The sequence below is a fragment of the Drosophila bipectinata genome, chromosome 4 (assembly GCF_030179905.1).
Source record: "Drosophila bipectinata strain 14024-0381.07 chromosome 4, DbipHiC1v2, whole genome shotgun sequence".
In the NCBI taxonomy this organism is placed as follows: Eukaryota; Metazoa; Arthropoda; class Insecta; order Diptera; family Drosophilidae; genus Drosophila; species Drosophila bipectinata.
The window spans coordinates 14690004-14715955 of record NC_091740.1 but is presented as its reverse complement, the minus strand read 5'-3'; the positions used below and the strand labels follow the sequence as shown (position 1 = coordinate 14715955).

Genomic DNA, 25952 nt, shown 5'->3' with positions numbered 1-25952 from the left:
GAACATGATTTAAGAGGATGAAAAATAGATGTTGGCGGATTCTCAGACCTACTCCATACGCTCACAAAATTTCATGAGAATCGGTATAGCCGTTTCGAAGAAGAAGTATGGTAGCAAAAACTGTGACACGAAAATTTTATATACATATTAATAATAATTATTTAATATATAGATATTCCAAAATTGAAAAGAATGTTACCAATTTTGGATGAACTTTCCATCACTCCTGAGTACCAATTCGGATTCAGAAGAGGCCACGGCACAGCAATGTCACAGGGTCATTAATGACATAGTTTCGGCGTTTGAAAACGAAAAATACTGCACTGCTGCATTTCTTGATGTTCAACAAGCGTTCGATCGAGTTTGGCAGAATGGATACCTGCTCCGTATTACTTATTAATTAAATCATATCTGACTGAACGATGTTTTTACGTGCAGCAGAAAAGCGATACTTCAACAATAGTTCTCATTAACGCAGTCAAAGAAGCGTATTGGGACCTATGCTTTATACCCTATATTCACCCGACATGACAGTTACAAACAACTCCACTGTTGCAACATATGCGGATTATACAGCCGTTTTGGCCTCAAGCACAAAGTACATGTGTCAAGTATCTGGCCTTGCATCTTGACCGCAGACTAACATGGAAAAACAACATTAAATAAAAATGTCTGCAACTGAGACTTAAAACACTAAAAATGTTCTGGTTGATGAGTCAAAAATCAGAAACCACCTTGGAATAACTGAAGCCCGAACTGAACTGCTAGCAATTCAAATATTCAGATACTTCAGCGTTACCATTCAAAAACTTTGCGACAAATTGTCAATGCTCCTTATTACGTATCTATTAAAAATATTCACAAAGATCTTAATATCCCAACTAGAGGTGGGCACGGGCCGTGCTTTTTTTTCGTGGCCAGCGGGCTTACACAGGCCCGGAACGGGCCCGGGCATTAAAATGAAAATTCGTGCGGGTTTTGTGCGGGTCCAGGCCTTAACAAAAAGGCCCGGACCGTAAAAACCCGAAATAGGCCCGTAAAAGCCCGAAATAACCCTGAAAACAATTTTGATTTGATCGCGCGATTTTTTTTTGTTATTCTTAAATTACAACCAGTCAGGTTTCTTCCGGCAATCGCTAATTTGGTTGGACTTTTCTTGAACCCTTCTTATAGAGATATGAGTTTCCTCTCACAGGAAAAAAAGGAAAATGTGATAGCTACGGTAAAAACAATGCTCTCCGAATTTATAGAAGATCATATAAAAAGTTTTGATGACGTAACTAATAACATAGGCTCAAATAATTCCGAAAATGGAATGTTTGTTGAATTTTTAGACTTAAGTTATGTAAAAACAAGAAAGGAAAGCTAACTTCGGGCGGAGCCGAAGTTTATATACCCTTGCAGTTAAAACCGGATATATATCGCAAACATCGGATATAGTTGGCCGATCCTTATGGGAATAGGAATATATACTCCAATTTATTACAATACAAAATCTAAAAAAGTCCCAAGCTTCTATCTTCAAAAATACGAAAGTTGATATTTCTACCAAATACCATTTCCGATCGTTCAGTTATATGGCAGCTATGGGATATAGTCGGCCGATCCTAATGAAATTTGATAGGTTGGATCAATTGACCAAAAATAGAATCTGTATTAAATTCCAGCTTTCTATCTTCAAAAACACGAAAGTTGGGTCATTTCCGATCGTTCAGTTATATGGCAGCTATAGGATATAGTCGGCCGATCCTTATGAAATTTGGCATGACGTAATGTTTTGCCAAAAATAGCTCTCATGTCAAATTTGAACTCTCTAACTCTAAAAACACCAAAGTTATATCATTTCCGATCAATCAGTTATATGGCAGCTATAGGATATAGTCGGCCGATCCGGGCCGTTCCGACTTATATACTGCGTGCAAAGGAATGAAGGGTGTGTGCAAAGTTTCAAGACGATAGCTTCAAAACTGAGAGACTAGTTCGCGTAGAAACGGACAGACAGACAGACAGACGGACAGACGGACATGCTCATATCAACTCAGGAGGTGATCCTGATCAAGAATATATATACTTTATAGGGTCGGAGATGTCTCCTTCACTGCGTTGCACACTTTTGACCAAAATTATAATACCCTCTGCAAGGGTATAAAAAGAAAAGTTGAGAAAAACGATGTCGACATAGAGCTTGAAAAATATTTGGCCTATCCAGTAGCTCCTGGTACACATATTTTATAATTTTGGAGAAATGCAAGGGACTTACAATACCTTCTCAAATTAGCTCGAACCATTCTGGCTTTTCCAGCCAGTTCGTAAAAAAACATAAAAAACGCAATAGGCTAAAAAACAAAAATTAAAAAAAAAATTTTTTTTTTTTTTTAAATAAAAACATGACAATTAGGTTTAATAAATATGAAATTATATGTATGTATACATAAATAACATGTGTTTTAAATTTCCAAATATGTGTAAATAAGTTGCGTGCCGGGCCGGGACGGGCCCGGGCCTTGGTGAAAAAGTTTCGTGTGCCGCCGAGCCGGGCCTCTCAAAAAAGATTTTGTTTTCGTGCGGGCCCGGGCCTCAAAATACAGGCCGCGCCCACCTCTAATCCCAACAATAAAAAAAGAAATAAATAAAATTCGTAAAGAATACATCGACAGACTCCGTAACCACAAAAATAAATTAGCCTTTAGTAGACAATATTTTAACAATAAGAAGACTGAAAAGATATTACATACTCCATCTCCCCGATAGATATATAAATATAACCAACTGAGAAAATGTTACATATATATACTTTTTCTTTTTTTTTTTTTATTATGACAGGGGTGTATTTATTTAAGGGGTTACGCCACCCTGATCGCGTGGAAACGGGACGGTTTTTCAGGAATTTCTTGTGACTAAACTAGTTGAGATAGGATTTTTCCACTTTTACTTCTATTCAATACAACTAATAAGCTTTATAAATTCTAAAAAAAAACTTGTTTTCAATGCAAAATGGCGGAGATATGAACAGAGTGACGTAGCCGTTTAAGAAAAAAAAAAAATTACGCAAATGAGAGCACTTCAAGAATTGACTAAATTTTTTGGGCAAAAAATTTCGTACTAAAAATTGCTTAGAGGTGGAGTAAGAGAAATAAGAATAAGAATGTCTAAGAGTTATTCCGGATGAGGTCTAGCGGGTGAGTTCTGCGCAGCCTCCGTATCTGTCCGCTGTTGTCGAGGAGAGTGGTCGCCAACTCAATGGGGTTGTGTAGTCTCTGGACGTACTTGCTGCTGCTTCTCTAGATCTCCTCCTTCACCCATGGGAAGCCAAGCACCTCGTTGATTGTGTGGTTGTCGTAGTAGACGTGGGCTCCAGTGGCGATACGAAGGGTAGAATTTTTTTCAAATTCTATTAGGCTCTATTTTCAAATGTCTGGATAGTCCGAATATTAGTCTTGCTGGCCGTGCCCCAAAGTTGGATCCCATATGTCCAAATTGGCCAAATAATCGTCTTGTAGATTAGGATTTTCGAAGAGGTCCCAAGCTTCGACCTCCTACCCATCAGCCAATAGTACACTTTTAATCTTACTTCACACTTTCGCTTTTTGACTAGGTTAGGGTTTAAAGTAAGCCTCCTGTCTAGCATGAAGCTCAGGTATCTTGGGTTTTCTACCTGCGGGATGGAGGAGCTGTTGAGGTGGACCGGTGGGTAATTTCCTGGACGGAAAGAAAATGTGGTGCCGGTGTATTTATCGTTATTCACTTGAACATTCCATATTCTTTGCCAATTGCCGAGAAGATCTAGTTGCTCCTGCATGACAGTAGCGTTGTCAGCAGCGGTCGGGAAGGCGGTATCGTCCGCATAGGTGGCTGCCATTATGTTGGGGCAAGACTGGGAGATCGGCCGCGAAGAGATTGTAGACATTGTGTAGACATTGTAAGGGCCCAGCACACTGCGTTGGGGGACTCCGGCGCGGACCTTCCTGAGGTCCTGAATCTCTAAGGACCTATTGTAAATTTTCGTCAGTAGGTCGACTGCTTGGAGGTGGCAGCAGTTTTAATGCGGTTGTATTGATACCATCATCGCCCGGGGCCACTGAAATCTGGGCGACTGTCTCCTCTTCAGTCACAGGTGGTATTCTGTTGTCGCCTCGTGCGGGCTCTGCCAAGTCGTTCCGTTTCTGCTGCCTCTTCTGGCGAGCAGCGGTGGGAGCCTCTTAAGAGGACGTCGTATGCTTTTCGTGACGCTCCACAGATTGTTTTGTGGGTCACCCGGTTCCCGGTGTGCGGTAAGTTCCTTGACGGCCGCCTAAATCTGGTCGGGGGATTCCAAAGTTGTGTTAAGATCCGCGGCAGAGCACAACCAGGACTGGAATTTCCCGATGTCCGTCGTCTTATAAATAAGCTTCTTCCGGGTCGACCTTAGGATGGCTGGCGTGTATAGGGAGACGGTCAGCGCTGTGGTCAGAAATAAGGTCGTCGACTTTTCGTACGTGGATTGCGGCCGAGTCTAGTCCTCCTGTGATGGCGAAGTCCAGGACATCTGGGATCTTCGACGGATCTGTTGGCCAGTAGTCCCTTGCATGGCAGCTGAGATAACGAGCCCAGATTTGCCTCAGGCTTGCAGGGTCTCTTAGTTGATGCTGCTGCGGATGAGGATGGCCGCATCCCCCGCGACCTCTTCCGTTTGGGTGGTTGACAGCAATAAGGTCGTATCCTCTGAGGGTAGGTAGGATCTGAGCGTAGGTAGGATCTGTTTGTAAAATGGGTCTCCGATATGAGGAGAATGTCGGATTTTTCAGTTTTGCAGTAGAGCTCCACTGCTGGCCTGCTTTTCACCAGGCCGTTGGCGTTCCAAATTGTGACGTTTAGTCCCGTTTGAATAAGGACTTGCAGACAGTGGCGATCATTTGGGTCATTTGATCAACTTTTTCCATCATTCTCTCGAACATGGCCTCCATTCTGGACATAACCGCGTCCAGTTGATTTCCTGGCGGGATTGGGTTGGCGTTGGAGGTGGTTTCCGGTTGTGGGGCTGCATTCCTTGCTGCGTCAGCGTAGCTGACATTGGGGTCAACCGTGCTAGCGTTGTGGTCGATCCTGTTGAAGTGGGATGGCTGGTACCGTAATACAGCTGCCTGCTTGAGGCCATAAACGTTTTTCGCTCTCTTATAGGCTGCGCAGCCTCAGTAAGAGGCTGCATGAGGGCCATCGCCATGGAGACAGGGCCGGTTCGCTAGCGTTGTAATAGGTTCTTCAAAGGCTCTTTATTTGGTTTTTAGGTTTTTTATTAATCGGAGCAACTGTTGTTGCCGCTCCGAGCTCAAGGGAGTTTCTGATCTTACAAATTTACTTATGAGTTAAAGGAAGTCTAAATCCCGTAGCTGCGCTGCCCAAAGCGGCAGCGGAGGGACGGTTATGTATTCTTAAATATTTATATATGAATATATATTAATGTTATATTCGCTTAGGCGGAGGTATGTGGACATGCATAAGGTCCACTCGTGTTACGTATATGCGGACATATGCACTTTTTGGCGTACAGCAAAGGCACAGCGGGCGATTCATATTTCGGTGCACTTAGGTTTATGACCGAGACCTTGGATAACATAAACACTGCGACAAAGTGTTACAGTGTGTACCCTTTAAGTACTCTTGGTACAGTGGGTGGTCGATATATATACATATGATATTAATAGTGCATATATGAGCATATTACATCTCCCTCCTTTTGAAAAATAACGTAATATAATGAAGTTTTTTTCTAACATAGATTGTACAAAATTTAATAAATGACGTTAACCAAAATTTTTTTGTTTGTATTTTTATATTCGGTATGCTTATTTTTCTCTTTTTTTTTTATTTATGTATGGCCATACGTGATATATTTATGAAATGTTGATTGATTATGAAATAAAAAGTTTTAATCTATCTTTATGTACTATTTGTTTTTTATTTTTATTGTCTGATATAGTTATATTATCCCTATCTCCTATTTTTTCTACCTTATAGGGGCCTGTATATTTAAATTCTAGCTTATGTCCAGTTTAATTTTTTAATAAGACCTTATCTCCTATTTTCAACTCAAAATCTAAACTAGTTTTGTCGTAAATAATTTTTTGTTTTATTTTATGAGATTCTAGCATTAGTCTGGCTCTCTTAAATGCCTGTTCTAATCTGAATTTTGATTTCTTAGCATAGTCTTCTATATTATAAAGAGGTTTAATGTTTTCTATGCTATTAAAATGCTTTGGTAAATTTGAAGTTTTACCAAAAACTAGCTCGTACGGACAATAGTCATGTGCCATCGAGGGTGTTGTATTAAAGCAATAGACGAAGTATTGTAGCCATACATCCCAATCCGTTTTGTCAACTGAGATGTATGAACGAATGTACTCATTGAGTGTTCTGTGGCTTCGCTCCACGGTACCTACAGTTTGGTGATGATGTGCAGTAGAAGTTATGTTTTCAATATTTAAATTTTTACACAGACCTTCAATAATTGAATTTTTATATTTCGTTCCCATGTCCGTAATGAACGTCTTCATTGGACCGTACTTTAGAATAAAATCTTCAAATATAACTTTTGCTACCGTATTTGCACTTTTATTTGGTATTGGTATCGCTACCAGGTATTTGGTTAAATCGCATATGAGTGTTACTGCATACTCGTTTCCATTGTTTGATTTTGGTAGTGGACCAACCGTATCCACAATTACTCTATCGAAAGCTCTTTGTGGAGTTTCAGTTATAGTTAATGGGGTCTTAGTGTGTTTAGTTGTTTTTGACTTTTGGCATTTAGGAAATTTCTTTATGTACTCTTTTATGTCTTTGGACATATTTTTCCAGTAATAGTGCCTCTGGACCTTGGCCAAGGTTTTTGTAATGTCTGTATGACCTCCTTGTATTGGATCATCGTGAAATGTAGACAATATAGCTTCTTTATCTTTATTATTTTGTATTACGGTCACCGGGTTGAGTAGCACTACTCTTAATGATTTCAATATATAATTGCCCATATTTTTAAAATTATCAATTGAAACATGCTCAAAGATATTTTCCCACGGTGCCACTTTAAGTTGGCTGATTTTGTGCATACCGGCTTGCTTTTGAAGCCTTTGAAAGAATTGACCTAAGTCAAGGGTTCCATTAGTATACAAATCGCTAACATTATATCTTGCTGTAATTTTCCTTCCGTGCTTAAATAAACACATATTGTCATTTACATGCAAGGTCACTACTTTACATACTTCATCATTATTAATGACTTCATATACGTTGGGCTTTGAAGCATTTTCTATGGATTGCTTATGCAATTTTATTTTTTCTTTTCCTGCGCAGGATTTTTGTTTACTTTGGTTTCTGGTAGTGACTTTCAGAATTTTAATGTTTAAATGTATGTTTTTCAAGTCGTTGATTGTTATTCTAGACAGCGCATCGGCTACATAATTATCTTTACTCTTTAGATACTCTACTGTAAAATTATATTCCTCTAATTCAAGTCTCATTCGTGTTAGTTTGGAACTGGGATTTATCATTGAAAATAAATAGGTAAGTGCTCTGTGGTCTGTTTTGACAGTGAAGTGTCTACCATATATATATGGTCTGAAGTATGTTATTGCCCAATGAATAGCTGCTAATTCTTGTTCTGTAGTGCTCTTGTTGCTTTCACCTTTCGTAAAGGATCCTTGATGCGTATGCAACTGGGAGCTGTAATCCATTTTTATTCTGAGTTAGTACTGCTCCACAAGCGTATTTGCTAGCATCTGTAATTATGCGAAATTCTTTGCTAAAATCTGGGTATTTCAACAGAGTTAGGTTTATTAATGCTGATTTTAGATGTTCGAAAGCGTTTTGACATTCTGTTGTCCATTCGAATTTTACATTTTTCCTACATAATCTTGTTATGTGACGGGAGTATTCTGCAAAATTCGTTATGAAACGTCTGTAATAATTGCAAAATGCAACGAATCTTCTAGCGCTGTCCACATCATGTGGGACTGGGTAATTTTGAATGACGTCGTATTTTTTGTCGTCGGGCAAGATTCCTTTATTTGTGCATTTATGTCCTAGGAAGGTGACTTTATGCATGAAAAATGAACATTTTCGGGATGTAACTTTAGGTTGTGTTTCCTACATTTCTCAAAAACATCAGTTAGGTTCTTGAGCATGTGGTTTTCGGAGCAACCTATGACTATTAAGTCATGTAAAGAAATGCTTGGGAAGGCTCCAATCCAGAGAAAGCTATAGTCATCATTCTTTGAAAGGAGTTTGGCGCTATTTTTAAACCGAATGGTAATCGCGTGAAACGATATGAACCATTGTTCGTTGAAAAGGATGTTATATCTCGTGAATTTTTTTCGAGTTCAATTTGGTGAAAACCGGACATTAAATCGAGACATGAGAAATACTTTGCTCTACCTAGTTGATCTAAAATGTCATCGATTCTAGGGAGTGGAAATTTATCAGATAAGAGTTTTTTATTAATTTGACGATAATCTATTACTAATCGCCATTTTTTATTTTCTGCATTTGGGAGTGACTTTTTCGGTACTAGCAGAAGTGGGCTATTATAAGGTGATACAGAGGGTTCTACTATTTTATCATTAATGAGTTTTTGGACTTGTTTTTGAATTTCGTCTTGTTGACTATGAGGGTTTCTGTAATTTTTTGTATATACGGGTTCATCATCACTTAATCTCAGTTTTTGTTTATAGAAATTATTTGTAGTGATCGCTTCGGTTTCTAGTCCGAATACATCACTATACTGGGTGCATAATTTTGTAAGTTGGTCATTGAATTGAGGTGGGAAGTTTTTTGTAAGTTGGGATAATACAGTTTTTTTACGGTTTTCGGGGTCTGTTTTTACTACATCGTAGTTTGAAAGTGGTTCATGATGAATATTTTTAATATTAACTACCTGATCAATATTTGTGGTATTTAGTAGTCTCACATATGCATTCTGGACTGTTGCTATGGTATTTGTTATATAGATACCTTTATGAATCTCTTGATTCGGAATCAATACACTATTTTCTTCGGAATTTATCTTAACTTTTCGGATGACTTGGGATCTTGCTGGCAGAATTAGGGAGTTGTTGCCAGAACTGTATGTTATCGGAACATAAATTGGATATTTGAGATTATTTGGTCTAATTACAAGCCAGTCTTCAGAAGGCTTGAAGCCTAATTGACAATTTTACCTTTTGATAAAATCTATTCCCAGTATCCCATCACAAGGAATAGCGAATTGCACATTTACTATATGGAAATCATGTGGGATGATGTACTTAGAAGTCTGAATTTCAATAGAAGTTATGCCTTTTGATTTGGTAACCTCTTGGCTTATACCCTGTATGTTTATGATATGATTATCTTGAATGTTTTGAAAATTATCAGAATTTTCCTTTAATATGGAAATTTCTGCACCTGTATCTAGTAGAAAAACTAATTCTTTTCCTGTTGCTGCGTTTATGAAACTAACGAATGTACTTTGACTGAGATTTATAGTGTGAATCTTGTTGTTTTTTACTGACGTGTATCTAAAGGTGTTTGGGAGTTTTCCGAATTCGTTTGGGCTATTCTTATATTGTTATTTCGGTTGTTATTATTATTATGGTGATTATTGTTGTTTCCCCCACGGCTATTTCCGCCGCGGTTGTTTCCACCACGGTTATTTCCGTCGCGGTTGTTGTTTGTGTAATAACTGTTATTCTGGTTACCGTTATTTCTGTAGTAGCTATTGTTTTGATTATAACCGTTATTTTGGTAATATATTGTAGTATTATAATTACCTCGATTATTACCCCTACCGCGATAATTGTTTCTGAAATTATTACCGCGATAATTATTTCCTCGTTGGGTGTATAATATTGAATTGGCATTACCTGTCATTTCAGTACTGCATTGTATGTACCTTGTGACGGCTTCCAATATTGTTTTGAGGCGGCCATGCTCACAGTTTTTAACCATTGTGGTTATGGCCTCCTTGGTACTGAATTTGTCAGCGTGTTCGGCCGATAGGCCTTCGTCAATGTACGAAGCTTCTAGGAGCTTCCCTAAGTTGTCTTTTTCCGTCGTGAATTTTTCCGCGGTTTTGCCTTTCTGGGTTGTTTTTGCCATTTTGGCTTTAATTATGTCAGAGGTTTCTCCGACTATAGTGTCTTGTAGTTTTCTGATTATTGCTTCTATAGTTCCTTCATTTTGGACTCTGTATAAAGTTGATCCAATTATTTTGGATTTAATTACTTCTACAGCCAAATTCTCGAATGTGCCTTTCGTTAGGTTAACTAACCTCAAAGCTGTTATAAATCTTTGAAGGTGTAACCTTTGCCCGTTAAATTCCGGAATGGCATTCGATATTTCTCTAATGTATGCCCTTTGGTCAATGCTCTCGTCAGCCATTGCGGTTGGTTTTAATTCTACAATGCTGTCGTTAAATTCAGAGTCGGACAAGTCCTGGTCTGATAATTCAGATTGAATAAGAACTGCCGGAACCGTAAGGTTGTTAATATCGCTTTCTTCTATTTCTTGTTGGTCAATTTCTTCTTTTGATTCTGGTTCGTCACCAGCTTTAATTGTTATTGAAGTATTGAGAATGGTAGGTATTGAAATATCTAGCTTGAACCTTTCTTTAACAGATGTTAGATTAGATCTTAGTCTGATCAAAAACTTTGATACTCGAGACCAGTGATCCGGATTTAACTTTTCTCTGTGTTCATATATTAATATTCGAGCTTCATTAAAGCATTTAACTAATATTTCTACGTGTTTATTGACCGTTGTTTTTTGTATCGGTCTATTCTGTGTGAGTGACTTATGAAATTTGTCGAATTCTGCTTTAATGCTTGATAGTTCTTTCGATAATTCATTCCATTCCATTATATTAAGGGTATGGATTATCTCTTAGAAACCATCATAACAATCGTTCTACCTAAAAGTAGATGCTCGTCTATTCTTGATTTCACAAGCACACCCGGATTTGTTGTTAATACTTTTCCTTTTTGGGTTGCGGTGCAGTGAAACAATGGTGAAACGTGGCAGTTAAATGTTTCTATATAAAGTATTTCTAGCTCATACACACTAACTGGGGTTGTTGATACTAACTGCTTGATCCTTTCTTGGAAATAGGGGTCCTTTTCGTATGTTTTGTCAATGGCCCTTTGTGTACTCATACTGGAATTATTTTCTTTTAAACTTCATTTTATTTATTTTTTATATTTTATTTTCATTGTACATAAAGATAAGATTATTCATATGGAATCGTTTTTTTTTTTTGTGTATATATCATAGGTGTTTTTTTATATTTTTTTTTTATATTTATATATATGTCTCAAAATTAATTTTTTTTTTTTTTTTCTTTATTTTTTTTTTTTATTTTGTCCAGATCGATAGCCTGGCTTTTATTAATCGCTCTTTTTGCTATACATTTATTATGAAAAATGTATGCTTTATACAAAATGAATGCGATCAAAATGAATACAATAATTGATAATAGGATATTTGTCAATTCTGTGTTCATAGTGCTGGACTCAATTTTGTTTATTACATTTGCTGTGGAGTCCACTTGTTTTACATCTACTAAACCCATTTTGGGTATTTTCTCTAGAATTGGTATATAATTTTTTGTGTAAATTTTATGATTTAATTTAAAGACTTGCCTTATTTGGATATGTGTATATTGTGTTTTATTTTTTTTTTATTTGTACTTTTTTTTTTTTTTAAACCTGCCTATTTACATTATTTACTGCCTTTTTACAAAAAAACCTGCCTATTTTTTGTATGGTTTTCAGGCCACACGCTAATCGGGCAACTTTAATGTCGCTCAATTTTACAAAGGATTTTTTTTTATACTACAAAAAAAAATATGCATCGCAGTGCAATACAAAAAAAATATGCAACGCAGTGCATGGGGAAAAAAGGTCCACTCGTGTTACGTATATGCGGACATATGCAATTTTCGGCGTACAGCAAAGGCACAGCGGGCGATTCATATTTCGGTGCACTTAGGTTTATGACCGAGACCTTGGATAACATAAACACTGCGACAAAGTGTTACAGTGTGTACCCTTTAAGTACTCTTGGTACAGTGGGTGGTCGATATATGTATATACATATGATATTAATAAAGCATATATGAGCATATTACAGCGTTCTTTTTACATTCCGCCGTTAGGTGCTCATCTGCACACTTTACAAAACGATGTTATTATGTTATATATAATAGCTGGATTCACTCAATACATTGATATGATTTTAATGCATAAGTATTAGTAACAGGGACTGCAAATAAGACTTATGAGTTCAAAAAAATTGAACCACAAAAAAGCATTTGCGGGGAGTGGGATATGGGCACGTATACCATTTTTTAACGGTGAATCCGGAAACACAATAAACTTTTATTTCGATTTTTATTGTTAAAATTAAAATATATCTCTTATTTTCAATTTTTATAATAAAAATTGAATCATAATTTTTATTTTTATTTATTTCATAAAAATTGAAAAATAATTCTTATTCTTAATTATTATTATAAAAATTGAAAATAAGAGTTATATTTCAATTTTTTTTATAAAAATTGAAAATAATAATTGAATGCGAATAACTTCTGAACCCAGTGGACTATTAAAAAAACGGGTTTTATGATCTGTGGCGCAGTACCTTTCAAATGATGTATCGAATGTCCTTAAAGGACATATTTTTCATGTTTTTTTTGCAGCGGTTTTTTTTTTTTCTAATTAAGGCATCTGGCATCAGAAAACGCTCTCTCAGAAGCCGCGCTAGTTGCTGGTATACAAAAAATCTTACAACTAGTCTTAAATAAAAGGGGGAACATTTTTTTGTGGTCGGTCCACCAACTAAGGCAATCAAAACTACATTATATCTGAAACTTGTGTTACATAAACCGTTTATTTCCTTGTCTATGAACTTTTGTGGTTGTAACTTTTTGGACTTCGATGAAATCAATAAATGCATCATCATGACAATTTTGGACATTGCCATCATTTTTATTGGAAACCTCATCTAATAAAAAACCCACTACGATTTCTTTGCAGTCATCTATAATGGTATTTTTATCATTATACCCTTACAGAGGGTATTATAATTTTGGCCAAAAGTGTGCAACACAGTGAAGGAGGTATCTCCGACCCTATGAAGTATATATATTCTGTTCTGTCTATTTCTACGCGAACTAGTCTCTCAGTTTTGAAGCTATCAACTTGAAACTTTGCATACACCCTTCTTCTCTTTGCACGCAGTATATAAGTCGGAACGGCCGGGATCGGCCGACTATATCCTATAGCTGCCATATAACTGATTGATCGGAAATGGTATAACTTTGACGTTTTTAAAGTTAGAGAGTTCAAATTTGACACGAGAGCTATTTTTGGCAAAACATTACGACATGCCAAATTTCATAAGGATCGGCCGACTATATCCTATAGCTGCCATATAACTGAACGATCGGAATTGACCCAACTTTTGTGTTTTTGAAGATAGAAAGCTGGAACTTAATACAGATTATGTTTTTGGTCAGTTAGTCCGACCTACCAAATTTAATAACGACCGGCTGACTATATCCTATAGCTGTCATATGAACGATCGGAAATGGTTTTTGGTAGAAATACCAACTTAGGTATATTTGAAGATAAAAGTTTGGGACTTTTTTTTAAATTTTATATTATAATAAATTGGGTTATATTATCATATGCTCATAAGGATCCGCCAACTATATCCGATGTTTCGCGATATACATCCGGTTTTAACTGCAAGGGTATATAAACTTCGGCTACGCCCGAAGTTAGCTTTCCTTTCTTGTTTATTTTTTATATTTATTGAGAGTTCAGCTTAACAACTAATAAAGCGTTAAAGTTTGGGATATATATTCAACTCCGTCGTTCACTTACAATAAATTGCAAAGCTGAAAATGATCCTTCAACAGAAATTTGTGTAGCCGGGGTAGCCAAGACTACATGTGCAAGCGCACTCAAGTTTGGCGATTTTAGCCTTACGTTGGTGTAAAAATGTAGCATATTGTCGTTTAATGGTAAACGACGATACATTTTGTCAAAGTTCTCCACTTCGGTGTATATTTGGTCAAGTTTGTCAGCAACAGGCTCTTTGCGTTCAGAGACAGTTTGCACGTCATCCAAAAAGGCTGCAAAAAGCGATCTGCACTAAAATGGTGAGGATGAGAATAAGGACTCCGTAGGCAGTTCAACGTTAAACATTGGTTGAAGTGCAACAGTTTTTGCGAAGTGGACCTATAATCATAGAAAAAATAATGTATATAATGTATTATTTTCGATAATAATTTAAAACAGTTGTAAGTGAGTGACGGCACACTCACACCTTTTAGCACATTAGCAAAAAACCTATCTAAAAGCATCTATAACATTTATAAAACAAGGCCTCACTTCATACTCTTACGTTTTTAAGCTCAAACAGGTAAAAAGCAATTTTTTTTAAAATTTTGATGATCCGATAAAATACAGTTCACTTGAGGATCCATATATGTGGCTGATAAGTAACTTACCTATAAGTTTCAGTGCGAAACGTTTTGCATAATTTGCGGCACTTACTAATTTGTTCACTAATCTCGTTGAGCTTATGAATGATGAATACTAGCCAAGTTCAGGTCATCAAGCGTTCCCATAAGGTTTTCTCCTTCTGTATCGTCTTCAAAAACGGACTTCTCTTTGTCTCTATTTAGCTCTTAAACGACTTTCACCATGTTTTTGCCATTACCAGAGGTAACGCTGTTTGTCTATATATATTTTTTTAATTTTTTTTTTTTTTTTTTTATTTTTAACGTTGCTTTTATTTCTTGAATCTTCTCTTTGCGAGACTAACAAGAGGTGTATCAAATCTTATATTTTTAACTTAACTAACAGTCATACTGACTAAAAAGGAGTTATACGGCCCTAAAAATCGATTGCTGGGTTGGGAGGTCGTTGCGTCTAAGGCGGGATACGCTAGAAACCCGAGTCAATCTCCGAGCGAGAAAATTTGGGTGCCGAAGACAGTTTTTCTTTGTATGACTCTTTTTGCTTCTGGATTTCGTCTTTCACTGCGAGGATGCCCAGATCCCGGTGGATGTTATCGTTGAGAACATACCAAGGTGCCCCTGTGATAGTTCTCAAGATTTTTGATTGTGCGCGCTGTATGATGTCTATGTTGCTGCGGCTCGCGTTCCCCCACAGTTGGGAGCCATACGTCCAGATTAGCTTTAGGACTGAATTGTACGGTAGTAACTTGTAGTCCAGGCACAGTGGCGATCGTGAGTTTATGATCCAGTGGAGGCTGCTGGCTTTCAGTTTTAGGTGCATCTTTTTGCATTCGATGTGCTTGCGCCAGGTAAGTCGTCTATCAAGGTGAACGCCAAGGTACGTTACGTCGTTAGCTTGAGGGATCTGCATACCGTTTAATAAAAGCATGAGGGCATGTTTGTCTATTAAGAGTAAACGTTATATATTTACACTTTTGTTCGTTTATTTTATCGCCAGTCGGACAGCCACCTTTCCACTATTGTGAGATGATTAGCCAGTTGGGTTTTTGCCTGCGTTGGGCATCTGGAGCGACTAAGGATAGCGGTATCGTCGGCGAACGTTGAGGTTGTTAGTTGTGCGCTCGTAGGAATATCCGCAGTATACAAAACATATAGACACGGGCCAAGTGCGCTTCCTTGTGGAACTCCAGCTTCGATGGTGTAGTCACCCGAAGTAGCTGCGTTGCATCTCACTGAGAATACCCTATTGAAGAGGTATGATTCCAGTAGCTTGTGGGTGTATGTTGGCAAATACGTTTTAATTTTGTGCATGAGTCCGATGAGCCAAACTCGGTCGAAAGCTTGAGATACGTCGAGGAAAATATCGCTGCAGTATTCTCGCTGTTCGAAGGCTGAGCGTATTTTGGATGTTAATCTGTTCACTTGTTCGATGGTTCCATGGTTTCTTCGAAAGAAGATTGGTGTGCCGGGATAATATTGCAATCTTCCAGATGTGGTATTATGCGAGTTAACAAGCATTTTTCAAACAATTTAGACAAACAAGATAGAAGGCTTATTGGTCTGTATGATGACAGAATTGTGTGGTCTTTTCCAGGCTTCGGTATCATTATAATGATGGATTTCTTCCACTTTTTTGGGAAATAGCCAAAATTAATGATTCCGTGAAATAGTTTGCAGACGACCTTAGCGCATTTTGGAAGTTCGATCAGCATCTTTGGGGTCAATAGGTCACCACCGGGAGCATTTTTTGGTTTTAGCCCTCTTATGACTTTTTCGATTTCGTTCGGCCGGAATGAAGGTGCGGCTGGCTGAGGGAAGGAATCTGGCTGAATTACTGGCAGGAGGAATGAATTTGAGGCTGGGTTTGGCTGGAAGACACTTTGGAGATGTGTGGCGAATGTTTCAGCTCGGTCTTCGTCGCTGCGAGCCCAGCATCCCGAAGAGTTTCTTATCGGGATGGTTGTTTGAATTGGGGCGCTAATAATTGGGTGGGCCCTCCACGGGGGGTACTTTGTGCTTGTTGGCGAGAGATTCTGGATGTACCTCAGCTGTGCATTTTCTTCCTGTTGGTAAAGAGCCTGGTTGAGTGATCGGGTTGCTTCCTTAAGGCGTTGTTTTGAAGCTGGTGATCTGCTGTTTTGCCAATCACGACGCGTGCGCCTCTTTTTTCGCACAAGCTGTTCGATTTGCTGATTAGATTTGAAGTGTTTGTTTTGGTCTACATCTTTCCTATGAGGAGTAGAGATTTTAGCTGCCGCAACGAGTACTTCTTCCAGGGCGCTCGTAGTGTAGTCGATGTCCGATTCCATGTTAAATTCCCAGGCGAGTTCTATGTGGGCACTCACGTACTTTTTATATTTTAGCCAGTTCGTTTTTGGCGTCGTCAGGCTGAAGGGGTGTTCGGTTATTTCTGGGCTTTGAAGAAGCGTTAGAAGCACAGGCGAGTGGTCTGATGATAAGTCCGAGACTGCTTTGGCACTTATTAGATTGCGAGGAATGTTTTTTGTCACTGCAAAATCAATAAGGTCTGGGAGCTTTCGTGAGTCTGTTGGCTAGTATGTGGGACTTCCAGGGGAAACGTAGTCCAGCGTTTTTTTCAAATTTATGATTGCATTGTACAGTTGCCTTCCTTTGGGAGTCACTAGACGTGATCCCCAGTGCGTATGTTTGGCGTTGTAGTCTCCTGCGGCTATAAAACGATCCCCAAGTGAATTGTAGAAGTCCATAAATTGTCCTTTCGAGATTGAGAAACAAGGAGGGCAGTAAACGGCAGCGATTGAAAGGATTCCGTTGCTTGACTGAATTTGTATTGATGTGGCATGCAAGAAGTTTGTTGCAAACCTTTTGTGAAAATGGTGTTTAATGCGTTCTCTGATTAGAACTCCAGTTCCGCCGTGGGCTTTCCCCTGGATGATCTGTGCGGTAGATTGTATAGCCTCTTATATGAAAGTTGTATTTGCATAGTTGTATAGCATAACGTCAATATGGTTTTCGGTTAAGAATTGTGATCCCTAGGACCTCCTCGATGCAGCCTTTAAGGGCCTCTGTGGGGTTATCCTTCTTCCTCGCCAATTCCATAAGCAGCCCTCCCTTGGCTGTCTTCCTCACTTTTTTGACGCATGGGCCAAGGTCGTCCAGCTTCCCGTCCTCCCTGCGCGTTACCATGCTTAGGATCTGGCTGTACGACAGACCTGCTGCTTGGACCTGCTCTCCGCTCGGGATTTCTAGGCTTGGCCTTCGTCCATTCAGTCCTTCTCATGCTTGTTTCGGCGCCGCTTCCTTTGCCGGCAGCAGGGTTTGCATCTGCTGGTTTAAGCCTTGCCGCTGTGTTGGCCTTTGCTTCTTTGACTCCCGCGTCCCTCGCAGTAGTTTTTCGGTGTGCACTCCAGGGGCCCGTGCTGTTCGGGATGCTGCCGGTCTGCACAGCCTGGTCCTGGGTCCAGACCTCCGTCGGAAGTGTCTGCTGCTCCTTCTCCACGGTATCGATGCCGGCTCTCTCGCATCTGGGGCACACTAGCTTGGGCGTGATGACCGGTTGTGCGTGCTCCTCCGGAGCACTACCGACCATAATGGAGTGGATGTCCTTCAGTCTGGTTATCAGGCTCCTTTGCATCGCGGAAATATGTCTCTTATTTTTTTCCGTGACCCACGATAACAGCTCGTTCACTATCGTGCCCAACTCCGTAAGGCATTCTTCGTTTCTTGCCGGCAGGCTGCCAGCCTATTTGGAGGGGGAGGGGGAGGGTGGCGCATGAGGAAAGTGCATAGAGCATGGCTAATGCATCCTGCGGTTGGGGGGTTTCAGCACTGCCTTCCATCGGTGCGCCTGGAATTTCCTCCTGGCGGGAGCGATGGGAGCGATAGCGCCCTCTACCGGCAGGCAATGTTAGGGCGTTTCCCAACACTGCCCACCAGCTGGTTACGATCAGCTGCCATGACCTGCGCAATTCTGGTGGGGGCAGCCACGTTTGCTTAGCTCGGTCAACTCAGGAGAAAGGTGTCGCGAAGAGAGTTCCTAGAAGAGAAAGCTCTCCTCGCGCCTCTTATCTCGGCGGTTGGCGGCTCATCCTTATCTTCGCGGAGGCCATCTATTGACCTATCCAGGGAGTGTTGTGGTTCGCTCGGTAGGTGAGTCCGTCCCCAGCTGTCCGGTCACCCATTACCCGATCCTTTTTTAGATTCTGCAGTGTTTGGCCGCGTCACTCGGGAGCGCCCGCGCGGCACGACCGCTTTCTTCGACCCGCACTTTCCAACCTATCAACAGGTCTTCTTTGGCAACAGGACAGCCTGGATGTTGGGCAGAACGCCACCCTGAGCAATGGTGACACCAGAGAGCAGCTTGTTCAACTCCTCGTCATTGCGAATGGCCAACTGCAGATGACGGGGAATGATCCTAGTCTTCTTGTTGTCACGGGCCGCATTGCCAGCTAACTCAAGAACTTCAGCTGCCAGGTATTCCATAACGGCAGCCAGATAAACAGGAGCGCCGGCACCAACGCGTTCAGCATAGTTGCCTTTGCGGAGCCGACGGTGAATACGTCCAACGGGAAACTGAAGACCAGCACGATTCGATCGGGACTTTGCCTTTCCCTTCACTTTTCCACCCTTGCCACGGCCAGACATATTTTTTTACTTCACGTTCATTCACTTCACACACGAATCTATTCTGGCTATTCTGGGGCCTGTTGAGCGCTTTGTGAGTTAAGCTGAATTGGAATTTCCCTTCCAGATCGTAGAGCATCGGCGTAGGAGAAGCCGTTGGTGGTGTTTAGTGGACCGAATGAGGATCTCGCAGCTTCTGCGAAGAAGACGTCTGGCGTAGTTTTTGACGCAATGTACGCAATCTGTGGATTTTGGTTGCAGTCGCTTGACGCATGCGACTCTTTAACTCTATACACCATACATCCTCTATAGTTTGCTGTATGGCTGCCTCCGCAGTTTCCACATTTCTTCACGGTACTGTCCTTGTTTGTAGTGCAGCAAGCGGACTTGTGGGCGTCCCCGCAGACTACACAGACAGCCCGAAGTGTGCAGTAAGACCTTGTGTGTCCATACTCTTGACAGTTAGTGCATTGCACTGGACCGTTGCGTTCTCTTCAACAGTGTGACTCTTCAACAGTGATTTTCCGATGCAAAAGATATTGCAGGTTGTAGATTGGGTGGACTTCGTTCTTCTTCAGCGACCTGCTTTCTGGCTCGAGCTCGACCTTGAAGAGGGGTTGTGGCTTTTTATCTTTATTTAGAATGTTAATAACATTCTTGGCGGCGAAGCCCTTTACTTTAAGGGCGGTTTTTATTTCCGCGACGGTAACATCAGGTTCTATTCCCTTTACTACCACTTGTAGGCCCTTACTGCTTTTTAGCTGGTACGTGTAATAGTTTTTCTGTACAGTGTCCAGATATTTGGACACGATTCGGAAGTGCTCTTCAGTCTTGATTTGCACCTTTGTTTCATGGATGTTCCCTTTGATAAGCGGAACAATATGGAAGTTGTCACCGTTCCCGATCAACGACGCAATTTTGTTGACCAGGGCACTCGAGCTTTTTTCCCTAATATAGATTGGAGGGGGCTTGGGTTTATTTGCGGTGTCTTGGGCTGGTTGGTTTTCCTCAATCTCCGGTAGTAGGGCAAATCTGTTAGTAGTGGATCTGCCTGGTTCTTTATCGATATTCAGGACACGGTTAATTTTTGTTTTATTGCCTGCCGGATTACTCTGCGGGCTAAGCTCGCGCTTTATTTGGATGTAGCGGTCCATTCCAGTCTGTTTGGCCGTTGCCGCTTTGGCACTTTCCGAAGTTTTTGTTTTTGTACTCGCGGTAGTCGTTGACGTCGCGGTACTTTGAGTTGCAGAGGTTTTCGCTGTTGTTGCAGAAGTTGTAGCGCTGCTAGTTGTTGGTGCGAAATTTGTTTCCGATATTGGAGGGGGGGTTTTACACTGCGAACTCCATGACGCGGGAGTCGGAGTGAGCAGAGCGGGTGAGCAAGACCGTGCCCTTTGTGTTTCAATGGTCAGTAAAGCCGGGTTGCTTATAATCGCCGATTTTTCCACTTCAGTATCGCGGGTTGAAAAGTAAGAGTAGAAGCCGTTTCTTTGGTTTACTGAACTTCTACGCTCGTTCTTTTGATCGTTGCTCAATGAGCTCATTGCGTGGCTCTTATTTTTTTTTTTGAACAATGCACTAGTTTTGGTTTAGCACATCACAACTGTTATAAAAAGCTTGTCTGTCGCTTTTAGTAAATTATAGTTCAGCGTCTTTTCGCTTATATTGGGTTACCCTAGTTTTTTGATTAGCTGTATTATGGTGCAGTTTTCCCGGAGCTCGGACAAAGCACGTCCGCTCAGTTCGGTAGTTAAACTTAAACTGACAATTGATCCAATTTCTCAATTTTTTTGGTGAAAAAAAATTTTGGTGAAAAATGATTTTTTAAGAAAATATAAATTTATTTATAAAAAAAAAATTTAAAAAAAAAAAAACAAAAATTTTGTATTGGGAAAAATACCCCTACCCGTACGTTCGCGAACCGTACTTAATTTAATTTAAAAAAAACTAATGGAGATATTTAATTGGGAATAGACTCGATAGAAAGCTTCATGCCTCTATTTTAAAAGTAAAGTTATTGCATTAAAATATTCCATTCCAATTCGCAGATTTATTGATTTTGCTAGAGCAAGCCAAAACCGACTTCCATTTTGCGTACGTTCGCGACCTCATGTTTTTTGCCAATATTATGAAAATGAAAAATCCATTAGAATCATAATTTACACTAAGAAAAGAACTCACCAAATGCTATCGGAAACAAATAAAAAAGTATCAGAAAATGTTTTTTTCTTTAATTTTTTGGCACTAAATGCGTATGAACGTACGTTCGCGACCCCAGGAAATGCCCATATATAGTTTTTATACCCTTGCAGAGGGTATTATAATTTTGTCCAAAAGTGTGCAACGCAGTGAAGGAGACATCTCCGACCCTATAAAGTATATATATTCTTGATCAGGATCACCTCCGGAGTTGATATGAGCATGTCAGTCTGTCCGTCTGTCTGTTTCTACGCAAACTAGTCTCTCAGTTTTAAAGCTTGAAACTTTGCACACATCCCTTCATTCTTTTGCAGTATATAAGTCGGAACGGCCCGGGTCGGCCGACTATATCCTATAGCTGCCATATAACTGATTGATCGGAAATGGTATAACTTAACGACGGTAAAATAATACGACCTACCAAATTTCATAACGATCGGCCGACTTTATCTTATAGCTGCCATATAACTGAACGATCGGAAATGACCCAACTTTCGTGTTTTTGAAGATAGTAACCTGGAACTTGGTACAGATTATATTTTTGTCAGTTAATCCGATCTACCAAATTTCATAACGATCAGTCGACTATATCTAATAGGTCCCATATAACTGAGCGATCGGAAATGGTTTTTAGTAGAAATATTAACTTTGGTATTTTTGAAGAAAGAAGTTTAGGACTTTTTTTTAGATTTTTTATTATAATAAATTGGATTATATTATCATATTCTCATAAGGATCGACCAACTTTATCCGATGTTTTCGATATATATCCGGTTTTAACCGCAAGGGTAGCTTCCCTTTCTTGTTATTGTAATAAATTTGTTTCATTTAAGGTTTAAGACTTAATTTCTTGTTTTAAATAAGACTGCGCCTGTTTTTTACACTTGAAAATCCTATCACATGTGCTCAAAATCATGTGCGGCCGAGACCTGACCTCGCTTACCCACAGTTTAAACGACTTGTGCATATGGCAGAAATATGCGTATTCGTACAAGTCTCACATGTGATTGTATTGGTGTAGGCGAATAGGAAACTTTGCATTATAGGAGACTGCATTATAGGAAATTTGACCACTTTTTCTGTTCAGAAATAATATCTCAAGAACGGAACAAGATATTTAAATTCTGATTTTGAGTTCACATGGTCAATAGACTTAAAATTTGAAAAATTTGTAACATTTTGCTAATTCAAAATCTAAGCAAGATATTTCAATTTTGGTATGGTATTTTTTTTAAATTTAAAAAATCTTTTGATTTCTATAAATTGCGTTTGCTCTAGTCTCACAGCTAACAGATTAACATTAAAGGTTTTGAGGTTGCCTCCTTAAAATATGAATTTCTTCAAAGGCGCATAAAAGTGCTCATTCTTATTTGACTTATATGAAGAAAAATAAACAATCTACAACATGGACTAAATTACATTGACATTGACATTGAAATTACATAACTGAGAGCCAAAGGATATAGTCGGCCGTTGTTATTAAATTTCGTAAATCTTGATTTATTTAGAAAAACCGTTTTTCGAGATTTTTTTGCGCGGACAGACAGACGGACAAACGGACTCAGGAGACGGACTTATATCAACTCAGAAGGTGATCCTGATCAAGAATATATACACGTTATAGGGTCGGAGATGTCTCTTTCTGTAACTGTAACTGCTGCAACATTTGAGTATTGCCGAAAAGCGGCCAAAAACGGGCCAAAATGTTAACCATTATTTGATTGGTAACAGTTTAGTTAATAACAAACAGCTTCAAAATTGCCTAGTCTGGCCTAGACACACAAGTTACACTCCACAGATACATTTATAGGCAGCAGTCCAAAAACATACCAAAAACACATTGTACGATTAAATAATATAACACATGTAATAAACATTTAGGGCTAATAATTAATTTTACATACCTTGATGGTTAAAATCCACATTTAAGTTTTTTTTTTAATTTACAATTTAAACATAAACCTAACAGAAAAAATCTTAAACTTCCGCGCCAAATCTTTTTTTAAAATTACCAGATCATAGTCTTTAAATATGGACAAATAACAAAATACTAACGAAGTCTAAAATTTTTTAAAAATATGTTTCATATGTTTCAATTTAATAATAAGGTACAAAAAAAATTTTAAAATGCCGGTTTTTGGGCCTTTTTGCCCTAAGTGCAGTGTTCAGTTACTGAGCATTTTCAGTAATAAGCTGCTGCTTAGAAAAAAGAGTTAGTCCATTTTTACATGATAACACCAAAAATTCAATAAATGAAATGATGTTTATTTTGTTTTAATACGTTATTGATGACAATAATGATAAGTTAGAGATGCGTTATTGGTGACCGCGGCCACTAACCATACAGCATATAGACAACCCATTTCATACAACGAAAATGGACGCGAAAATTTCTTGCGACAAGCCCCAGCAGGCCCCAGAGCGGATTTCTTACGCTCTCTTACGCTCATCGTTCGTTCATCTTACGCTCATTCTCTCATTAAATGTTTTCTGTTTCTCAGTCTCTAAACGGAGCGCGATGAAGAAGGTTGGCCTGCGCCAGTGTTGCCGTTTTATCCTTTTTTCCGGACAGATCTGTCCGGTTTTTAACTGCGTCAGCCGGAAATATTTAAAACATCCCCTAGCCTTTTATCTGTCTTTTTTTTATTTTGGCCTGGCCTTTTTATCTGCTTTTTATTTTGGTGTAAAGTGCTGAAAAGTAATCCAAATGTACATTACTTTTATATCGATAGCAGCACTTGATAATTAATGCAACCCTGTTGTAATCTTAAATGCGAAACTTTACATGCGATTTTATCGATCAGATAAATATTTTAATACTCTTTTGTTTCACAAATTTATTTAAATTGCTTTTTTCTTTTTTAGGTTTGGGCTACGCCGGAAAGGCGTATGTTCCCATGAATTTGAAATTCGAGAGCAACATTCAACAATGATTGGAAGCAACCAATCTACAGAAAATTAAAGCTTAGAAGCTTTCAATGATGACATTGACGATGTTCTTAATGATTTGGCCACCAATGAAGAGTGACATTACATAAAATTTATGGAAACAATATTTTGTCTTGTTTTTTGTCCTTTTTTTTTTTTTTTTTTTTTTTAATTTTTGTCCTTTTCTATCCTTTTTTTATAATCAATCTAGCCTTTTTCTGTAACGAGCTGACGGCAACACTGGCCTGCGCTTCGGTTGATCTTCGTATGTATGCGTGTCACACATTCACATACATGGGTGTATGTGTGCGTGCGATTTCGTTTCGAAGCCAGCGCACAAAATTTTGATTTTCCTTACTTTTCAGGCTTGCTACCCTAACAAAATTCGGGTATTCGTATTTGATGAAATGACGAAAGAAATTATATTATATTTTATATTATATTTTTTATTATTTCAGCATACATTTTTAATTTATTTAGGAATAAGATTAAGTGTATACTACTAACACTATATACTATATACTATAGTGTATACTATACTAACAGAGTATATTTCAGTCGGAGTCACTTAAAGCGCCGATTGCTTTTAAGTTTTTGTTGTTCTGCAAGAGGCTTGTACGATCAAGAGGCTCTAACGATGGAATGATTTTTAGGGGAGGGTGAAGACACGAAAACAGCTGATGGACTTGTTTACCTTTTTTGTTTACAATTTTTCAGGCACTTGTTATTATTTTGGGTTATTGTGAGATTTAATTAAATTATTGTCGTTAATTTAATAATTTCCTTATATATTTTGGAACTTTTAAAGTGGCCGCTTTAAGTGACTCCGACTGAAATATACTCTGACACTTTCTCAGTATATTGATTTTTAATGATTCGTAAAAATATATATACAGAAAACATTATACTACTAACACTTAATCTTATTCCTAAATAAATTAAAAATGTATGCTGAAATAATAAAAAATATAATATAAAAAATAATATAATTTCTTTCGTCATTTCATCAAATACGAATACCCGAATTTTGTTAGGGTAGCAAGCCTGAAAAGTAAGGAAAATCAAAATTTTGTGCGCTGGCTTCGAAACGAAATCGCACGCACACATACACCCATGTATGTGAATGTGTGACACGCATACATACGAAGATCAACCGAAGCGCAGGCCAACCTTCTTCATCGCGCTCCGTTTAGAGACTGAGAAACAGAAAACATTTAATGAGAAATTGAGCGTAAGATGAACGAACGATGAGCGTAAGAGAGCGTAAGAAATTCGCTCTAGGGCCTGCTGGGGCCTGTCGCAAGAAATTTTCGCGTCCATTTTCGTTGTATGAAATGGGTTGTCTATATGCTGTATGGTTAGTGCCGCGGCTCAGCGCTGACGGAGCGGGGGGACCGAAAAAACGAAATCACGAGAGCACGAAAGAGCAAGAGCGAATGTAAGCGGAATTGACCGGCGACCGGTCGAATGCACGGTGATGCCAGTGGTGATAGAAAGTGAATGTGCTTATTTTTTTGGTTGTTCTCGTAAACAAAACATAAGGAAAAAAGTTTAACAATTACTATGCGAGCTATGCATACAGCTGAACGCTCAAAAATGACCCAGATATGGTATTACTTTTTTTTCAATTTGGTGTTTTAAGAAGTTGGTTTAATAATAAAATTCTCATAAAGATCGGCTAACTAAACCCAATTTTTGCGATATATATCCGATCTTATCTTCAAGCGTATAT

General features: G+C 38.9%; 2 protein-coding genes across 5 annotated transcripts in view; one reads left to right on the top strand and one right to left on the bottom strand.

The window, feature by feature from the left end:
- The window catches only part of PlexB (plexin B), a 51351-nt gene that overhangs the window by 23818 nt on the left and 1581 nt on the right, over positions 1-25952 (top strand). The window lies entirely within an intron of this gene.
- Positions 18749-19423, bottom strand: LOC108125502 (histone H2A-like). Its single transcript, XM_017241721.3, has one exon. The coding sequence runs from the start codon at positions 19112-19114 to the stop codon at positions 18749-18751; it is 366 nt and encodes a 121-aa protein (XP_017097210.2). The 5' UTR covers positions 19115-19423.

Excerpts from the sequence above, each read along its gene's own strand:
- LOC108125502 (XM_017241721.3), bottom strand. The coding sequence starts at position 19,114 with ATGTCTGGCCGTGGCAAGGGTGGAAAAGTGAAGGGAAAGGCAAAGTCC.